We start from the raw sequence: 20,646 nt of genomic DNA, 5'->3' as shown, positions 1-20,646 counted from the left end.
ATATGCACATGCACTTTAACTGGTGATGGTGTCTAATGGTGTTTATTCTTTTTATTTTAGAGAGAGAGCTTTGCTCTGTATGCCCTTTACAGCAAGAACAAACCACAGTCTGACAGTCTTCTTATCAATCATGGACAGGCTTTCTTCAAGGTGAGGACCACTACCTGTGTCAGTTTACATTTCTCTCATTTCTTCTCAAAACCACATTGTGAATTTTCTAAAACAAGAGAGAGAGTTGCATATTTTGAGGGAGGCATTTTATGCTTTCATTATAGCAAACAAAGGGAGGGAGAGATGGGGCAGGGTGACATGCAACAAAGATCCCCTAAAGGATTTGAACCACAGATTTTGCAGTTATGTGGCACCAGTAGGCCACTGAGACGCACTGAAAATGGTGTATTTAAACAGGACTTGGTGTCTACTGCCATGCTAGCAGCTCTTTGAGGCTATACTTATAGGCACCACAGTGCTTTGAGCTAAATGCTAACATCAGCAGGCTAACATACTTATAATGACAACTGACATCTGGCAGGTAATGCTTGCCATTGTGGTTCAAGTATTGGACAACTTGAAATTTTATGGTTCAAGAGGAAAAGTTAAAGGATCACCAATTCAACAACAATTCATGCTGATGGAAACATAAATGTCTGTACCATATTTCATGACAATCCATCCAGAAGTTGTCAAGACATTTCAGTAAAAAACTAAAAGGTCAACCTCGTGATGGCACTAGTGGAAAAGTCAGTAGGATACATCCTCTGAGGACCTTGAATTTGTGTACAAAATTTCATGGCAATCCATCCAAAATTAGATATTTCAGTCTAGACCAAAGTGGTGGACTAACCAACAGACAGACATTTTCATCCCTCAAACCTCACCACAATTATAATATTGAGTCAAATTATTTTATTTTTATCTGATTCTGTCTAATGAAAATGTGCAGTAAATCTTTACACAGAGTTTCAGTCCTGATGAATGCCTTTTACATATCCATTTATCCACTTAACATTAGCCTTCAGCTCCAACTCAGCTTTAACATAGTCCTTTGAGCTTTGCCAGTACATTTCTAGAACTGCTGCCAGTTCATTGACTGCTGTGTCTCCCTCCTTATGCAACAGCAACAGCAGCTGAAGCTCGGGGATAAAATGGATCTGTGGTCATACCTGCTGAAGCCTGTGCAGCGGATCAGCAAGTACAGCCTGCTGCTGCAGGACATGATGAGGGAGTGTGGTCCGGGACAAAGCAGAGAGCTGGCTGAGATCAAGGCTGCCCTGGAGGTCATCCATTTCCAGCTCCGACACGGCAACAACCTGCTGGCCATGGACGCCATCCACCACTGTGATGTAAGGAGGGCCTTGACAATTGTTTTACTTGTGCGTCGTTGTGTAAAACAACATATCAATCAAGATTTCTAGTCTTGTATACAGTACATATGTATACAGGTGTGCTGCATATATAGAGTATGTACTGTGATAAGAATGACATACCACACTCTGATCCTGCATTGAGCAACAGCATTTGGATTCTATTTGCAATGAGGAAAGCAGAGTAGGGAAGCAGCTACAGGCAATAAAGCATGTCATGAAGTTGAAGAATAGTGTTCTTAGGAACATTTATCATTGATATTTGGCTTAGTGCAATAGCACTGGCTTATCAAGATTAATCTGGGATTGGATGAGATAAGATGGAGTACAGGGAAGGATGGTTATCGTCATATTTTCCATGACATCCAAAGGGAGGTGCTGTGTGTGGGAAGATGACCTGGTGCTCTGCTCTGTCTGGTCTTGTCTAATAACAAAGAACATTTCTGGACATTAAATCATTCCAAATGTCCAATTATCAGGTTTGTTTAATATTGTCAGTGATAATACATATGTTTCACTATGTCTTCAAAGGATGAATTTAGAAACCTATTAATTATTTCTAGGAGCAAATGCCAATTATGCTGTATATGAACCTGCTAAAGGAATTTACTTGTATTCTGTGTGCTGCAGGTTAATCTGAAGGAGCAGGGGCAGCTCATACGCCAGGACGAGTTCTTGGTTACATTCCGGAAGAAAAAATGTTTCCGACACATTTTTCTCTTTCAAGAACTCATCCTCTTTAGCAAGACCAGGAAGACGGACGTAGGGAATGACACATACATCTACAAACAGTCATTCAAGGTACCCATGCATACAGAATTCACATATACAAGATGTGAATGTCTTGCTACAACTTCCCCTTTATAAAAGGCGGAACAAGCTCACTACTATGTTTTCATGGCGCAACAATACATTTACTCAATAGATACAAAGTTGGCAAACTTACACCACCACTCAGTGGAATGCCCTACCTGATTATATGAAGAACTGTAGTTCTATCAATGCATTCACGGCCAAATTAAAAAATCAACTAAAGACGAATCAGCTGTGTGACCACTGAGCCTAGTTTACATTATTAATTTTTAGTTGACATTGTGGGTGTATGTGATGTTGTGTTGTGTGTAGCTTTGTATTTTGTATGGTGTGTTCTTTGTGGGTTTTTTTGTTTGTTTGTTTATTTGTTTGTTTTCTTTTTTTTTTGCTTTGTACTGTTTGTTGTTGTGCTGTTGTATGTTTTGATTATAATGGACTATGGATGCAAATTAGCTTCAAGCTAACCCTGGTGCAGTGCATCATTTATGCTTAATACTGCACACTGTCCAGTCCAATAAATCAAATGATATGGACTTGAAATTAAAAAAAAAGGCCCTGGACCTTTGACCCCATGTCAAACATATGCATTAATATTTATTAATGCTAATTATAAAATGGTGAAATAATAGAAATTTGGGAGCCAACCACTATCATGAGAGATGTATTGATCTCAGCTATTAATCTGTGTTTTGACAAACTTGCTAAACTTCTAGCCATATTTAAAACTGCCATCTTACATGATTAGTTACCTTTGTCTTTGTATTTAGACATCAGACGTAGGCATGACCCAAAACAGTGGCGACAGCGGCCTGTGCTTTGAGATCTGGTTCAGAAAGAGGAAAACTCAAGACACATACACGCTACAAGCAGTTAGTCGAGAAGCGAAGGAGGCCTGGACCAAGGACCTGGAGCGGATCCTCTGGGAGCAGGCAGTACACAACAGAGGTAACAACAACCACACACACACGTACCCACACACACACTGGTTGCACTCTCATTACAGACTGGTTACATGTTGTATCCCCAAGCAACAGAAATGATATTACATGACATTTCAAATTCAGTGGCAGTAACATTTAAATTGTCAGTATGTATTAAACTTGTACATGCTTAAGTGTCATTTCTTAAAATTTAAATATTTTTAAATAAATTATTTCTGTCACATGTGTATTAGAGGTCCGTATGCAGGAGAGAGTGTTCATGGGTATTGGAAACAAGCCTTTCATGGACATCCAGCCCAGTGATGCAGCTATCAACGACAGAGCCGTCAACTATGTACTGATGGGAAGAGGTGAGAAAATACTGCCAGTTAGACAGGTTTACGTTCTGTCATTCTTTGGCTTTTCCAAGCTTATCATACTTCCACTCATACAACTTATTTTCGTCTGCTCCCCTCAGAAAACAAGGTGCTGTCCTCTGTGGGATCATGTGGGTCACAGGATGGGCTTCCTGGGGCACGACCAAAATCTGTTGCTTCAGGGAGCACTTCATCTTCCTCCTCATCCTCTGGAAGGGGCTCCCTGTCCCATGTGGGATACCTGTGTGGGCCGAAGCGGAGGGTGGTTGCGGGTGGTCTTGAGGGATACATATCACCCCCTGGGGTTCTGGAGGAGGACGACCTGGACCATGAGAGTGGGAGTCAGAACTTACTGTGTAAGTGTTAATTTCATCAATCAACTGTGCAATGAAGTCATATGACCATTGCAAATGGCCTCTGAACAGCTTCACTGAGGTTGCAGGGTCTCATGTTTCAAGCCTGAAGACACTTTCATAGTTTTATTCCCCTACAATGAGGTCAGAAGTCTGGGTCAGTGTCTTTTTTCAGTCATCCAAAGACATTTCAATAGGAAAATGTCAATGCAATAAGGAAGAGGGCTACTGAAATAGTTCTTGCACCTCTGCTGAAATTTCTCTAACCACTAAGTCACACTTGGGTTGGCAGGTTGATAGATTGGATCATTCCTCCATCAGTCTATTTAACATGTACATAATCAAGTCTTCTCTCTCCTCTTCTCCAGTGGACAGCTCTGAGTCATCAGGAGAGAGTGTCAGCGGCTTCAGCAGTTCCAGTCACAGCTACCACTCTGCACTCGGAGGAGAGGCAGAGGACACCTCCTCAGTCTGCGTCTCCATAATCACTGTTAGGGAGGCTCATCGAACTGAAACTTCTGCAGCTATCCAAAAAGCAAATGCTTTGGCAGGATCCCCAGAGAAAACCCGACCACCAGTTGCACCAAAGCCCAAACCACAAAAGCAGACCAAGGATCTGCCCTGTGACAAGGTGCAGTACAAAGCTTTTAACCAGTAATTGTTCATATGGTTAAATACACTCCAAATACAAAGAAGCTTCTTATTCAACCAGAAAGTAAATCACCTACAGACCCATTCATCACTCAATCACCTAAAATCATTATATTAAAGCGGCTGTTTATTTTTTCTGCATGCAAATTTCTCCTCCTGTCAATATTCAATTATATTTAATATCAGATTAATAATGTTTTATGAATTTCCTAGTTTCAGAACAGTAGTGTTGGAAAATCCACTGAAGTTTGAACTGTGAGATATGGTACATGGTAAGTACGGTGCAATTACACTGTACACCACCCGTCTTTCTCAAACTAGTACACAACCATTTAAAAAACTGATATTCAGTATGTGTTCTGTGATAAATAATAAACTGCTACTTATGTTGTGATAATCTGTTTTTCTACAGATTTTGAGGTAACTCAAGGAGCCAAGAATAGTGGACATCGGCGTAAAAGAAGGGGCTTTTGGCGCTAACTTACCAGCTTTTACTGTAATCCATTACCACTCTGTAAATATATCTTTGTTTTAATCTCACCTCTAAAACAATAGGTCAGAAAAAAATATCTGTAAATGTACTGTATTATGAACATTTTGATCATGTATTAAATGCATACCTGTACTTTAAATCAGTCTAGTCTCATAGCACATACAAATGATCATAGGGTACAGTCTTTGAGTCTTTGTGTTTATTTGTCATTCATTAAAGTAATTAAAGAATACAGCTAAATAATCTTGGTGAGAAAATTCTTTAGACTTTTATCAGCATGTCTCATCCCACTTTCTGAGGAGTTTAATAAAATCTTGTGGAGGTCAGTGAAGATTGTTGTCACAAAGACAGTACACAGTAACTGCATTGTTTATGTCCTAAATGTATTGCCTTTTGTACAGATTTATCAAACTTAATCACAACACATGTGTCTTACTTATTTCCCATCAAAACAAAAAACACATTCACTCTGTATTTTCTAGTAATTAACAGTTTTGTATAAACTAATATGTTACTGGTATGAAGATATTGATCTATGTAACATGTGTATGGCTTTCTATTTGAAATACAGACTATTTGCTTTGATGATGTGTATGTTTGCTTTTATCTGTGTTTTTATTTGCACCACAACATTTTTGTAATAAACTTAACTGACAGTACTGATTCTAAAGTCAAATATTGATGGCTAATTTTTGTCTATATTTTGCATTTGCCCTATACACTTCCATCACCAGCACTAACAGTTGAGAAAGTAATATATAATAGTTCCCTTGAACCATTTTGTGGAACTTCTTTGGAATACTTGCCACAAGCTTTGTGTGCATTTTACATGGAATTGGGATGTTTTTTTAAGCTAATGAAATAGCGTTTGCCTTTCCTGGAAGCAACAATAGTCATACATTGTGCATTAAATAATAATAATATGCCTTCATTTTTACATATTTTTTATAAGCCACTTTTACAAGGATTTTACAAAAAATACTTTTGTGTTTCCCTGTTTTCTCTGTCTTTTTTTTTAATTTCAATTTTGCTCTTTTTCTGTCATTGTACTTCTGACACTCTGACTTAAATGCACTTGGAAAAGTCACCCAGTCATTTCCATTGTGTGGATTTGGACAGAGCTCTGGCTTTGGAGCCAAGACCCATGTTTGTAGTTAATACTAGTCTGCTCAGAGTGATTCAAACCATATGAAGGGCTTCATCCTCTACTTTTATTAAGACAGTTACGATTACAAATTCATTATTGACTTTACTGTAGCATTTTTAAAAATTGGCTCGGTTTAATGACATAAAAAGAATAAGGTGCAAGCAGGGAACAAAATTAGCACCATCTACCTGCCAAATGCTGGTAAAATAGTGGCTAAATAGTGGCTGGTAGATTTGCTTCACTCATCAGCCAAGAAAACAGTGATAATTTATTGAGTGGCTGGTAAAATTTGAACATTCACTAGCCATTTGGCCAGTGGACAAAAAAGTTAATTGTGGACCCTGGATACAAGCCTTGAGTACACAGAAGATTCTGCTTCGTAGGATCAATTCATTCTTATTTTTAAACTTTTCATTGGATTAATTGACAATAAGAAAAATACAGATTATCACCAGCTTTATCCTATAATTATGTTTGTGAACCTTCCCAAATCTCAATGAAACTATAACATAACAGTACAAGTGTATAATTTCTGAATCCAACAATATTTTGCATATACAGTAATAAACCAGTAAACTGCCTTTGGTTTCCATCAGACGGTGCTACCAAATTAGCGACAATTAGCCTATAGGTTTATTTATAACGTGCGTTATTTGTCTCATCAAAAATGATAGCAGCATTTTCTGGATACAGAAACAATACTGCACTCTATACTGAACCTTTGCAATAAGCTATTGTTCTTTTTGCTCCAAAGCTCCACACACACACACACACACACACACACACACACACACACACACACACACACACACACATATATATATATATATATATATATATATATATATATATAATAGTTATGGGTGAACAATAATTCACATAGTAGATAAAACATTTTACTGGATGATAATTAGTGTAGGCTGGTCAAACCGGGTGAATACTGGTCGTGTGATTATACAGTTTACACAGTATTTAGCCACAAACTCTACTTTTAGTGAGTGCACAATGACAAAGCAGGTTAATTGGTTGAACTTGGATCACTTTTGGATTGAACAGTATGAAATCACAAGATAGACTATAGCTGCGCTGCCAATTTATAGGCTACGTTGTTTCCCTTCATTTTAAGAAACGTTGCGAGGTGTTTCTTGCTGAGCGCAGCAAGATGCCCGGTCAAGGCAAGACGGTGACAAGATGACTGTGACAGATTTAAGCTCTTAAAGGGTATATGTTGTATTCTCAAATGCCATGAAACCAAAACCAAATACTTCATGACTTATCTGACATTCAGACCCAAGCCCATTGGTTCCTACTGAAGGCATATAGTATATCTTTAAAAATTGGTCGCAAATATTCATTTTTTCAAAGAGGCTAAATAATTTCCTAAAACAGAGGGCTACAGTAGTTTATAGACAATAACTATATTTAGCATATATTTACCAGTAACCTACTTTTGGTTTCCATCAGCCAGTGCTACCAAATTAGCTACAATTATAGGTTTATTTATAACGTGTGTTATTTGTTTCATTAAAAATGATAGCAGCATTTTCTGGATACAGAAACAATTCTGCACTCTATACTGGACCTTTGCAATAAGCTATTGTTCTTTTTGCTCCAAAGCTCCACACAAGGTCCAAAAGTGAAATGTACTTATTCTTTGGCACTGGCCACGGTACAATAATTAACCTACTATTAATTATTGATTCCGTTAGTCTACAGGCTGTTGGTCTGGACTGGTTTTCTGTGCCGCTAGTAGTTTGTTTTACTGGCACAGAGGGGGTTCCTGGAATTTTTTGCCGGACGTCTTGTAGACCATTAACCGGACATTTTTTGTTGTCACGTCGGGCATTTCAGTGTCGTTAAACGGGATATTTTTTTTTTATTTTTTATTTTTTTTTTACCACATTTCACTGTTTTAACCTAAACCATGGTCTTTCCCGAACCCTAACCGAGTGTTTTTTTGTGCCTAAACCCAAACCACAGGAAGGACGGGCGTATCACCAACGAGGACAAACGTTCCTCCAATTTAAAACAATTTTAATTTGATCTGATTTGCGCAATCAATACTAATGCGCCTACGTAATAATTCCGTGTCACTTCATTATTCATTGGTAACCAAGCAGTAGTACCAGTTACTGTACGTGGTGCAGATGTTTTTTTCCAAAGCTCCACACAAGGTCAACTTTTGCACTTCTTTGGTAATGACATAATTGTAACAGAAACACTTCTCTGACGTGCAGTCTGTGGTGAATCACTGGGGGATGTACAGAGATGCTACAACTCAGCATGTATGCGCTTGTGTGCATGTGTTTGCATGCGGTACGTTTGATTTTTTTCGTGTGAGGGGAGGGTCGCGTCACGCCCTCGGCCAGACTGGCAAGAGGAGGACTACAAATAAGACCGAGATAACGGCTAAGAAGGACACAGCATTTTCTCTGGAGCTGAAAATTATCTGGTAACAGACTTTCAACGAACACAGTCATGGCTCAAAGTAAGTTACTCTGACTCCTACCTATAGTATCCTGGCTGTTTTTTTAAACAAACCTGTCATTGATTATCAGTGGTTTTAAATCATGAATGGAAACTATTTTCCATTAAATAGTCAAGTGAGACCTTGTAATTTTCCAAACGGATTAAATTACATAACTAGTATTCATTATGACACAATCAATGTTTATTTATTTGCACAAATCAGTTCCCTTTCGAACTGATGTTCCCACCATTTCCTAAATTGGGTGCTTGTGTGGATGTAACTTTACATGTAACTCACTCTCAGTGTGTTTTGGTGGTGTGTAGGTTCCAGCTTTTTAGCCACTGACTGAGAAGTGAATAGAGGAAACTTTCATTCATTGTTGTAACTGAGCTTGCTGTGGGCATGATGTCAGTTAATAACAGATGTGTCACAGCCTACACATTTCATCACCCTGTGTTACTGGCTTCAGTGCTGCAGTAGTAACTGTGTCATGCTGTGTCAGGTTCATCAGAGATCTGAAGATTTATGCAACCTGAAAAATGTTTCGCCCTCATGTTTCAGCCGATGATTGTTGCCCTGGGAGTTTGACACTTACAATAGCAACTGAGAGCAGCTGGAGCCTCCAGTTAACTGCTGCTATCTTTATAGGGAGACCAGCCTACAAATAGTTTTCCTTAAGCCTCTCTGAAAACATCCAAACCTCCTTGAACAGAAACCTGTCAAACTTCCAGTTTGCTTTGAAGCACTGCCAACGGTTGAAGTTTATCTGTCTGTGTTGGTAAAAGGTGTCACATACCAGAAATGGATGGATACTGGACATTCTGTAGAAGAAAAAGCATGTAGTTTAGATATTTGACACTCTGTAGTAAAAAAGCATGTAGTTTGTGTATTAAACAGAACACTTTGGATAACTGGAACTAGTTAGTCTGATTCATAAAACAGACTCAGGGGGTTTTGCTGCACTGCTGCTGCAGAATTTGCATGTAGAATAAGCAAACCTGTTTATGAATCAGTGTCACCTGTTTTCCATCTGTTGGACAAGCATTCAATTGAGATTAAAATTCCCGTAATAGAGCTCTGAGGTCAGCATGGGTTTAAGACTGAAAGACTGAAAAGTTCTTCTTCAGACAGGGGTTAGCATATTTATTTTTCCAGGATTAAAATTGTGTTTACTGTACCAGCTAATGCCCAGCTCACGACAGGTAGTTGTTTTAATGTCCTTATTAGGTTAATGCTGGCGTCAGAGCTGCTCACTCAGAAAGTCCCTCTGTGGTGTGGGGTCAGTGTGGGGTAGGCTGGGGGAGGGCGTGTACTAGTGTGGGCGTGTACAGTATGTAAAGGTTAGTGGGGAAGGCTGGGTCAAGGCTGAGGAATCTCTGCCCATGCATTCCATATTACAGCATTGTGTGCTGCTAGCAGTTATATAACTGCAAATCAGTGAGATTCTTCTACTTTAGCTTTAGGTCACACATGCATTTCATCTGTCACACTGCAACTGCTTCACCTTAAACAACACAGGCTGCTGCACTGTGGTCTGGGAGCTAATCAAAATGGGTTTTCTTTTATACCAACTGTGTAGCCACAGTAAGATCCCTGAATCGCTCTAGAAAGGATGACAACAGTTTCCTAGTGCCTGTTGTTCCTGACTGTTTGGGGTCACATACCTCCATATGTTATTAATCTTTGTAATGGTTTTCACATTCTGTAAGCTGAGGATACATTTTACTGGTCTCTGCGAGTACAGTCAAAGTCTTTATTCTTCAAAAAGAACGAGTGAAAAATAAATCTGAATTTCTTGGACACCAGTGAGATGTTTCTTTCTCCAGATGGCTCCTCAATAAACTGTTAAATAGTATTTGTGCTCCAATGTGAAGCTCATATTAATTTGATATTTGCACAGAACAAATGTGTGAACTGACTGGATAGAATGCATAGGTTAAACAGCAAAGCCCAAATAATCCTCTGACTACAATCTCCAGCTGTCGCAGGATAAGTAGCGTTGTCATCTTTAAGGAATTTGCTCCAAATAGTTACACTAACATGTATCCAATTAGGAACTGAACCAGGGTCTAGATCAGTAAAACATCAGAGCCTAAGAAATACTGAGGAATGATCTCCCTTCATGTAGTAAAACAGCAGGAAGTCTCTGTAGCTTAGTCTATGTTTTCTCTTGCCCAACCTTGACATTACTACCTCATGCTTGTTTCCAGGGCTTTTCTTAACACCAAGTCTTAATAAATGGGGAACGGTCAACCTCTTGAGTTGTCATGGAGCAGCCCAGGTAGTGGTTAGGCTGCAGGAGGACCGTGGAAGCATTGTATTGTATAGGAGGACCCTAACTTTTCCCTACAAACAGGAAATCAGAGGGTGGGATTCTTAGTCACAGTATGCCCTGGAGACAAGGAGCGGCCGTGTCTTAGCACACTTCACAGGGAGTTACTGTCTGTCTGTGTTTACCTCTTGCTAAATCCATACAGAAAGCCTTGTGAAACAAAATGATCTTCCCAGAAATGACTGTAAGTGTCCTGCTGTTCATAGTTTATTCCAAAGTCAACACAGAATGTGTAGACCTTAACAAATATTAAACATTTCTGTTTTTTAAAAATAACTCAACTCACACTTAAGTAAAGTCATTGTGAAAGTTAACTTGTTGAAACTAGCAAAGAAAGTGACTCACTTTTAGAAAACATACATAAGCACATTTATAGCCGCATTGCAAAAAATTCCAGATTGTCATTAACCACAATTTTCTGGTTAATTTACCATAAGTCTGACATAAGGAAGTTATTTGATGGTTGAATCTCATAAATTCTATTAAATTTCCTGTATCCTATACATAGCTATAGATTTTACAACTTTTACAACAATTTTACAACTTACACTTCATTAAGAGTGTGTTGTGGCATTTTAAGGGCTCCATAAACATATACATTACTCTCCTATTAAATTAAGATGAGAACGAAGAACATAACTGAGGAGCCAAAAAGAAGTGTATGTTTTCTACAAACTTTATTATACTGAAATAGTTTTATTGCTTTGCGGCATTTTGTGCAGCAAATTGTAGAAAATTACAAGAATTCTTGAAGAAATCAAAGTTGGTATTTTCCATTTGCAAAATACTGTAACACATTGACTATAAGCACAAATCTTTCTCAAGGTGTGGTCATTTGTAAAGGTGAGTACTAAATTAAACACTGAATATTGAATATGTTTCTCTTCTCTCTTCTTTTAAGCTCTCAACATCGATCGCTGGAACCTGGAGTGTGAGCTCAACAACACCGACCATCGTACTGATCTCAACGGTGTAGATCGTCTGATTGTGAGGAGAGGCCAGCCATTCACAATTAGCCTGTACCTCCGCTCAGGGACATACCAACCTGGAGTCAGCTCTCTTGACTGCATTGCAGAAACAGGTGATACACCTCATTTACCCCTTTACTTTTGCATCTTTCTTAATTATGCTTGGTAAATGAATGCAGTGTATCTATCAGGAGTTGTCGTATTAAATGTAAATGTATACCTCTTTATTCCTTTAAAATATTCAGGTTTCTGTTTGTGGACTGTGTAATGGTCATAGGCACTTCATCAAAACATACAGACCAAAAAAAAAGCACAAATATTTGAAAAATGTGCTTCATAACAATCCTATAATGATCAGAGGTTGAAAGAAAGCATTGTGTTTGTGTCCTGTTAGGAAGTTAAGGGCAAATTGGAAACACCTAGTACAGTAGCTGTGTTCTGTTTGCATTATAATGTTTTGCTACCTATTGTGATTTCAAAGGTAAGAGGGGGAAAGGAGTGGCGATGTTGATGGAAAGGAAAAGGATGTAATTTTCCCTTGTTCAGCTGTCAGTGGTGCAGCTACTGTTACATTGAGCCCACTTACAGTAACTGTAAGATGTTATGTTATTTTTTTCCACTTCTCCCTCTTTGTTCTCGGGGTTATTGTTGATAGCAATGACGGTATTCCCGTGTATTTGCCCTCAGAGTACCCTAGAAATACCCTGGAACTATCTGTTTCTCCTCCTCAGTTCGTATTTGGATAGACTTCTTATGTTTGTTACTTGTTATCTCATGAGTTTGATAAGACAGCTGCTGCTTGCCACCAAATCCAACTGTTTAAACAGGAAATATTGCTTGCCAACAGGAAGGCATGTGCATAATCATAGATAACACTATCAACCATTATAAGTCAAGTACATTTTAATGGGTTTAAGTGGAATCCTTAATCCATTCCAGTGAGACGGAAGTGATCAAAGAGCCCTTGATTTTGTTTGGCTGAATGGAAGAAGTGACAGACTCATGGGACTGAAGTTAACACAAATGATTTTAGGTTTATGTAACTTACCAGAACTCAAATCTCAACTGCGGTCGCTGAGGGAGACTTGAGTCCCAGTCAACTTTGGTCATAAATGGGTGCTATTCCACAGTTATGCTGTCCATGCACGAGCAGAGATTCCAGAAATGTTTGAACTAAATTTAGGCAGTGTTGAGAACACAGTGAAAGTGTACCCTCTGAGTTTCCATTCCTCAGGCACAAATGTTTCACTAAAATCTCCTGGCTTCTTCCCAAATGCAGTCTCAGGACTCTGACCATATTCACTGTTTCATGCAGGTCCTCAACCCTCTGAGCAGTATGGCACAAGGGCCTCCTTTGGTCTGTCTGCCAAAATTGACACTTCCTGCTGGAGCGCCGCTGTCACCAGTCCCCCTGGAGAAATGGTGGCCCTGTCTATCTGCTCTGCCCCTAATGCACCTATAGGCCGCTATACCCTGACCCTGGGGCAATCCAGGCAGATTGAGTTTATCCTGCTCTTTAACCCCTGGTGCCAAGGTGAGTAAACAGACCATATGTCAAGCTGTCGTGTAGTGGATCTTGTGTAGTGATCCAAGGTTACAAAATGCTTTGATGGAGTTTCATGTCAGGGTGGGGCTTATGACAGGAGCTATTCAGGACCAGTGGTAATGCTAGTAATTTAGTGCAAAAACTATTGATGGGGAATTGGGCTAGTGAATTAATTTAAATGAAAGCTGCTATCATCAATATTTTTATATTAACAATGGATCAAATGACTACATCTATTTAAAAGGGGGCTCACAAAGTGACAAACACATGCAAAACATTCACCTGTTTCTGCAGTTCCCCTCAGCTCTACGGAGCTTTAGCAGCGTTCAGATCATTGTTTTGGTTTTCTGGTTGGTTGATGCAGCAGAAGGTTTTCAGTGAAAGAGCTCTAAAAACCCACTGTAAGCTCAAATGGCAGCAACTACAAATGCTGGTGAATATAGTGAAGCATTTAATAGTTAAAGATCCAGATATCTCCCTCAAGAGTTGATGGAAACCAAAAAAGAGAGAATATTGGACTTAAATCAGTCAGGGCTACCAGAGGCACAACTTCAACTGAACACTAATGTTGCTCCGTGTCTGCTGGATGTGTAAATAAGTAACTGTTTGCTAGCAAGTTTGTTATATTATCACCTTTTAAGCTGATATGTTTCTTTAAAATGAGTCCATGTGGCCAAAAAAATAATTGATGCAGTTTAAGTAGAAGTTTCACTATGAAAAAACTTGCAAGGTGAGAATATTTGTGCTTTTGAGTTTCCAGGAAATGAAGATATGTGTACCAGTCTTGACATGAATTGGAACATTTATTGTAGTGTTTGTGATGTCTCTTGGCAACAGGAGATGTAGTATACATGGACAATGAGAAGAGTTTGGAAGAGTATGTTCTGTCTCAGGATGGAATCATCTTTCGAGGCTCCAACACACATTCCATACCTACTCCCTGGAACTTTGGCCAGGTACCAACACCAACACTAATGATTTCAGCCTCACCTCATCATTCACACATATTTATCCTGGAGAGCCAACATTGTGCCAGAGTGGTGAAAGAATCATGTTTACTGTATCCTGATAACAGGAAAATATCCAAGACCTATCAATTGATTTACGGTGTGTTACATAATGGCAAACACACTATCATTTTGACACTGAAATGAACTGAGATATTGGTATCTAACAGTAGACAGTTTAGGTCTGATAAAGTGCCTGGCATTACTAGTGCATTACTCATGCAGCTATCAAGACTTTACGGCATGGTAGAATTAAAAATCAAAAAAAAAATTTTTTTTAAAGGTTTTCAAAAGGATGTTGGACCATTAACCTCACTCTGATTGCCCCATGTCTTATCACTGACAAACAGCTGATCAGCAGTAACACCTGCTTGTTTTTTTCTGTACAGTTTGAAACTGGAATCCTCGATATCTGTCTGAGGATTTTGGATATGAATCCTAAATGTCTGCGTAATCCTGGCAAAGACTGTTCAGGCAGAAGAAATCCCATTTACGTGTCCAGAGTGCTTAGTGCTATGGTATGTCATATTCATTTCTATTATTTCCATTCACTTTTCTGATTAGAAATAGATACTTGTTGCTGCTGTTTTATTTATGTGCATAGAAAGGTTTAGGTGTGAGTGTTACCAATGACATAGTTAAACTAAACATGAAAAGCTTGGAGTTCATATGTAAAAAATACTTTTTTACACTCCTTTCCTGTGCTTGGTAGGTGAATTGTAATGATGACAAAGGAGTGGTGCTGGGAAACTGGACAGGCAAGTATGACGGAGGTGTCAGCCCGATGTCCTGGAGGGGCAGTGTGGAGATTTTGCGGAACTGGGACACACAGGCCTGTCAGCCTGTTTGCTACGGACAGTGCTGGGTGTTTGCTGCAGTCGCCTGCACAAGTAAGATAGGATAGTGCAGAACTTGGGAGCCTATCACAAGGAAACACACTTGATTTCTCTCAAAAAGACACAACAACATATATGTGAAAACACAGTGATGACATAGATTTTGCTCCTCCTCCGAGCATTGCAATACTGACGTAAGTTGTTTTTGTACTCTGTTAGTTTCCAGAGCACTTGGCATCCCCTGCAGAGTCGTCACCAACTACTGGTCAGCCCACGACAGCAACAGCAACCTGATGATTGAACGCTACATCGATGAAAATGGAAAACTCTTGAAATCTGGAGAAATGATCTGGTCAGAACGCCTATTAAATTTTATGTTTTTAATCCTACATTAGAAGGAGGGGTTGTAACAACGCTCTTGTACACACATCACATATTTGGTAGATTGATTTTAATATATTCCAAAAAAAATGAATTTAGGATTGCCTGGATAACTGTGAATTATTTGAAAGTGAATGTAAGGAACTCAGAAGGCCATTTGAAGTGTCAGATATCATGCTCCTTTTGAAAAGGGTGCATAGAAAAATTAAATGCAATCCAGTATGTATATACTGTATGTATATATTTTTTCATTTATGTTCTATACCTCAAATATGGCAATGTAATCTCAAATTGAAATGAAAGTAATCAGAAAACATTGCTTAAGAATTCAGTAGAACATAATACATGCCAAAACAGAAAATGTATCAAATAGGGATTCAGCTGATGGTGTGTATTGTATCACAGGAACTATCACTGCTGGGTGGAGAGCTGGATGACCAGGCCTGACCTTAAATCTGATTTTAACGGCTGGCAGGCCAGTGACCCCACACCCCAGGAGAAAAGTGGAGGTAACAACTCTCTGCATTAAAGAACCTGTAAAGCCTTTTTATCCTATTTATCAAAGGAGATGCTCACCAAAGTGTGTCTTCTTTTAGGAGTGTACTGCTGCGGCCCCGTCCCGCTCAGGGCCATCAAGGAGGGCGAACTCACGTTCAAGTATGATGCCCCGTTTATCTTTGCTGAGGTCAACGCTGACGTCATCACTTTCATGAAGAGAAAAGACGGCAGCACATCAGAAGTCACTACCTCTACAGTGGTGGGCCAGAAGATCAGTACGAAGAGTGTAGGCAGTGACGACAGAGAGGACATCACCCATCTCTACAAGTATTCTGAAGGTAGACAACACTGCTGTTCCTACTGTACATGTAAACAAACATCTCAGTTAATAACAATATGATACAAACCATTCCACAATTTGAGATTTGAGAAGAAAAGTTATTACTTTTCACAAGAGTGCTCACTAGGACGCTAAGTTGGCCTTAATCACAAATAGTGTATATTATTACAACACACCATAAAGATGACAAACGTCCTCCGAACACCAGCAGGTCACACAAAGGTCACTTTCTATGTAAATTCCTACATTCCTTATCTGTATTTGTGTTACTCCTAATATACATAAAATCAGTTCTACATTGCCTTTGTCTGGGAAGGTCAGGTTTATGCTTCATTGTACAGGTCATTTGCTATGCTACATATATAGAAATTGACTATTTTCAATGGCAAACCTTAAAACTTAAAATTTGAGATTTCTGTTATTCAATGTGTGATTTTGTTGCTCTTATGATGCTAGGCTCCGCTGAAGAGCGAGCAGCTTTCGAGAAGGCCAACCATCAAAACAAGCTGCTCCATCAGCAGCAGAATCAAGGCCTACAACTCACTATCAAACCCTCATCAGAGATGAGGAAGGGCTGCGACTTTGACGTATATGCCGAGGTTATTAACAAGACAGACAGCGTCAAGAAGTGCCGCCTGGTGTTTGGATCCTGTGCTGCGTCCTACAATGGGACTCTGGGAGAGAATTGTGGCTTTAAAGATCTGCTCAATGTTGAACTCTCACCAGGAGCAGGTAAGCCAAATCACTGTGTTACATTTGCATAAATATGTATATACAGTTGGCAGGCTTGTATATGTTGTCTGTGTTATTCCAGGGAGGAAGGTCCCACTAAAGCTGAACTATTCTAAGTACAGTAGCGCACTCACTGAGGACAACTTAATCCGTCTGGCTGCTTTGTTGGTTGACTACAGCACCGGAGAGGCAACGCTGGCAGTGAGAAACATTGTACTGGATAATCCTGAGATCAAAGTCAGAGTAAGTGCAATAGCCTGCAACAAGAGATCTACAGTAGACTTAAGAAACAAGACAGCAGTGTGTAAAATCCAGTCAGGACATCTTTTTGGTTGTCATTACTATGGAAGGACAAGTTGGTCACTAACAGTGGCAAAAGATTAAAGTTAATGCAAGCTCAAAGCCAAAACTATGAAAATTAATTTGACATGTTAAAACTTAGGCTAATGAATCATGAAAAACAATGTTAGTGACAAGTTTTCTTGATGTTGGCTGATGTTCTGAAAAGCTCAGTATCAGCCATACCATGCTATTGAAGCTCTGCCATACTACTGCTACTGTGGCCTACAGTGTTCAACTATTACTGTCTGAAGAGCTGCAAGAGTATGTCAGCACAGATATATTACAGGACACCAACTGCCATTCCTATGTATTAAAAGAGCTTTGCCAAAACAAAACTGTGCTGTACTCACTGTGAGGCTTGCATCAGTTAACACCCAGAGGTGGCTGTTCTCTGCAGATCCTGGGTGAACCGAAGGAGAATCGGAAACTGGCTGCAGAGATCACTCTACAAAATCCTCTGCCAGAGCCGCTGGAGAACTGCTGCTTCAGCATCGAGGGAGCCAACCTGACTGGGGGGCGCGCCATCTTTGAGAGGTTGTATAAGTGCCTCCGACTTGACTTTGTTATTTCTTCACTAACACAGAGCGACAACTGACCAGTCATGTATTAGAAACTGTAACACAACTAAATAGACATAAACATGCATGCAGAAGGACGATTTTCCTACCCACCTAACAGTTTGTCACTTATTATTTATTTATTTACTCAACCAAGCCAACACACTCTGCTTTTATGACAATGAAAATTATGGGCTTCTTTGGCTGTTTAACATTAGTCACACTTGTGTAATGGAAATGTTTCCTCCCTATTTGACTTTCCAACAGTGAGATGTGTGTTATATTGGATTTATTTGTTGTTCTGGTCTTGATGCTGCGTTTAGATGCATGACTGGATGTGCTACTGTTTAGTCAGGTCAAGAAAACTGATGAGATGGCTTGTTATTGCTCAAAAATGATCTCTTTATGAGGTTATTTGTATACTTTGAGCTCACTGAATGAGTACAGAGTAGCCAATCAATTACTTTGCATAAATTTAGTTTTAGATTTTTGAATGCATGAACGGTGATGATGTGTCTGTATGCTCAGGTGTATTTAAGAAGGAACAAAACCTTCACTCGTCTAGTGAACAGTTCAAACATTGCAGCTCCATCTCTTTGTCTCCATAAATAGTCAGAACTGTCACAGGTCTTTTGTCAGTGGTAATTACCTTATTTTCTAAATATTTATGCAATCCTATGCGGACTGTCATAAAGCACTAATAGTACGTGTCACTAATATTTAAATATTTACCCTACAGGCTGGGCTCTGCAGTGGGACCTGGGGAAGAAGTCAAGGCTAAAATTTACTTCACTCCCAACCATTCTGGGCTGAGAAAGCTGGTGGTCAACTTCGACAGCAACAAGCTGTGTCACGTTAAGGGCTACAGAAATGTCATCATTGGAAAATAGAGTTTATCAACCTTCACGGCCCATCAGACAAAAAGAGGATGAAGCATGTTTTACATTTAAATTGATATTAGCTAACATCATTCTTACTTTTTTGCATAGTGTTTAAAACAAAATGCTTTTTCTGTCCAAATACTTTACTTACTGTATACTGCAGATTGATAATTTTTTTTTGCTCAGAGCCATAAGTATTTTTATGTGACCTGTGAACATTTTTACTCATTTAAACTAATCAAATCTGTGCATGCAAAAGTTAAAAACTGTATATCCACCATCTCTTTTCACATTCTGATGTGATGATTAGTATCATAAGTACTATGTACTATTTTTATATTTTCTAAGTGCTACAATTAAAATAATTGTTTCTTATTTTTCAACCATATAGACTGTCTTCACACAGACCTTGAATATGTTGGACAAAATGTATTCTACCTGGAGCATAGATGCAACATGTAAATGTATTTTTAAGTTTACACTTCAAGCAAACACATAAAGCAGCCTGTAGCAAAGATGACGAAGCATCTGGTGTGGACTTTGTGAAGTTGTTTCACCTTGTTGTTGATGTACAATGATCAAGTAATATTAACATGAACATATGCATTAAGTTAGACAGCACGCAGCCCAAACATTTTTCAAAATCAGAAGATGGAGGGCATCTCCAAATGTAGCAAATGTGCTGGTTTTAATGTTTCACATTTTGCCTGTAGTATGTAGCCAATAACACATTAAAGATAACACTTGTGACTAATCATTTGTATTTATACCCTGAACCCCTTTGCCTGGTGTACCCTTCTTTTCCTCAACTTGTCTACTATGGCCCCTACCCCGGACTGCCCTGTTCACCACCTGTCATGCTTCTAGTGACTGTACCCTCTATGCCTCCTCTGAGCAGGGAGATGCCTGTTGTTTTTGGCCCTGTTTCCCAGTGTCTGTGAACACAACTGACACTCTTGGCAAGAGGAAACACAACATGATATTGGCCTGAAAGTTTAATTGAATTAAACAACAACAGAAATGAAAACAATAATCTGTAAAACAAACAACAACAGTAACAAATGTGACACAGAATCAACAGTTATTCAGCGGTCCTTTGTGACCTTATTTAAGAACTCCCTGCAGTCACCGCTGATTACCTCCTCTGGTGCACTGAACCCATTAATCTGCAGTTATGCAATGTTACTAAAGTACTGCAGTGCTGTGAACCACCATTTAGGGTTGCAGTCCTGCTTGTAGACCTACTGTACATGAAGTACAAGGAATAATGGATTTAAGGAAATGAAGAGAAGAGTGTAAAAACAGGAAAGTAATTGGCATTCTTTTCAGTGAATTTCAAATGTGATACTGCTCCAGCTGAACCTAATTATGCAATAGTGTACCAAAGTCTTTCATGTTACACACTGTGGAATTTATACTGCTGTTACTATGACCTAAAAAATGACTTTCTGCTAAAATCTATTTTTCCATGTGTGCATTCATGTAGTTGTGCATGTTTGATTTATTTCTGAGGTTAGAGGCAGCGCTGCTCTCTGCTGGTCAGAAACAGTACTTACAAGTGTTAGGAAAGCTACTGTAAAATGCATTGTTTGTGATGCACAGTAGCTGGCAGCAACACACAGCCAGTCAACTGTTAGC

General features: G+C 39.1%; 2 protein-coding genes across 3 annotated transcripts in view; both read left to right on the top strand.

Moving 5' to 3' along the window:
- Nucleotides 1-5,556, top strand: part of quo (quattro) — a 32,397-nt gene extending 26,841 nt beyond the window's left edge. For both annotated transcript variants that reach the window (XM_067587870.1, XM_067587869.1), the window contains 9 exons: nt 61-150; nt 1,119-1,343; nt 1,995-2,165; nt 2,945-3,122; nt 3,352-3,468; nt 3,576-3,830; nt 4,196-4,458; nt 4,692-4,750; nt 4,891-5,556. In XM_067587870.1, the coding sequence (XP_067443971.1) occupies nt 61-150; nt 1,119-1,343; nt 1,995-2,165; nt 2,945-3,122; nt 3,352-3,468; nt 3,576-3,830; nt 4,196-4,458; nt 4,692-4,730 (1,338 nt within the window). In that variant the 3' untranslated portion in view covers nt 4,731-4,750; nt 4,891-5,556. The remainder of the gene's footprint in view (nt 1-60; nt 151-1,118; nt 1,344-1,994; nt 2,166-2,944; nt 3,123-3,351; nt 3,469-3,575; nt 3,831-4,195; nt 4,459-4,691; nt 4,751-4,890) is intronic.
- Nucleotides 5,557-8,376: 2,820 nt separating this feature from the next.
- On the top strand, nt 8,377-19,762 carry tgm2b (transglutaminase 2b). Its single transcript, XM_067587867.1, has 13 exons — nt 8,377-8,606; nt 11,822-12,001; nt 13,204-13,422; nt 14,272-14,390; nt 14,831-14,959; nt 15,154-15,331; nt 15,497-15,629; nt 16,064-16,167; nt 16,255-16,494; nt 16,953-17,228; nt 17,311-17,471; nt 17,968-18,104; nt 18,867-19,762. The coding sequence occupies exons 1-13, from the start codon at nt 8,597-8,599 to the stop codon at nt 19,015-19,017; spliced, it is 2,037 nt and encodes a 678-aa protein (XP_067443968.1). The 5' UTR covers nt 8,377-8,596; the 3' UTR covers nt 19,018-19,762.
- Nucleotides 19,763-20,646: the final 884 nt, after the last annotated feature.

The sequence above is a fragment of the Thunnus thynnus genome, chromosome 4 (genome assembly GCF_963924715.1).
Source record: "Thunnus thynnus chromosome 4, fThuThy2.1, whole genome shotgun sequence".
Lineage (NCBI taxonomy): Eukaryota > Metazoa > Chordata > Actinopteri > Scombriformes > Scombridae > Thunnus > Thunnus thynnus.
Note: the sequence above shows the minus strand (reverse complement) of the source record. Positions and strands in the feature narration are given on the sequence as shown.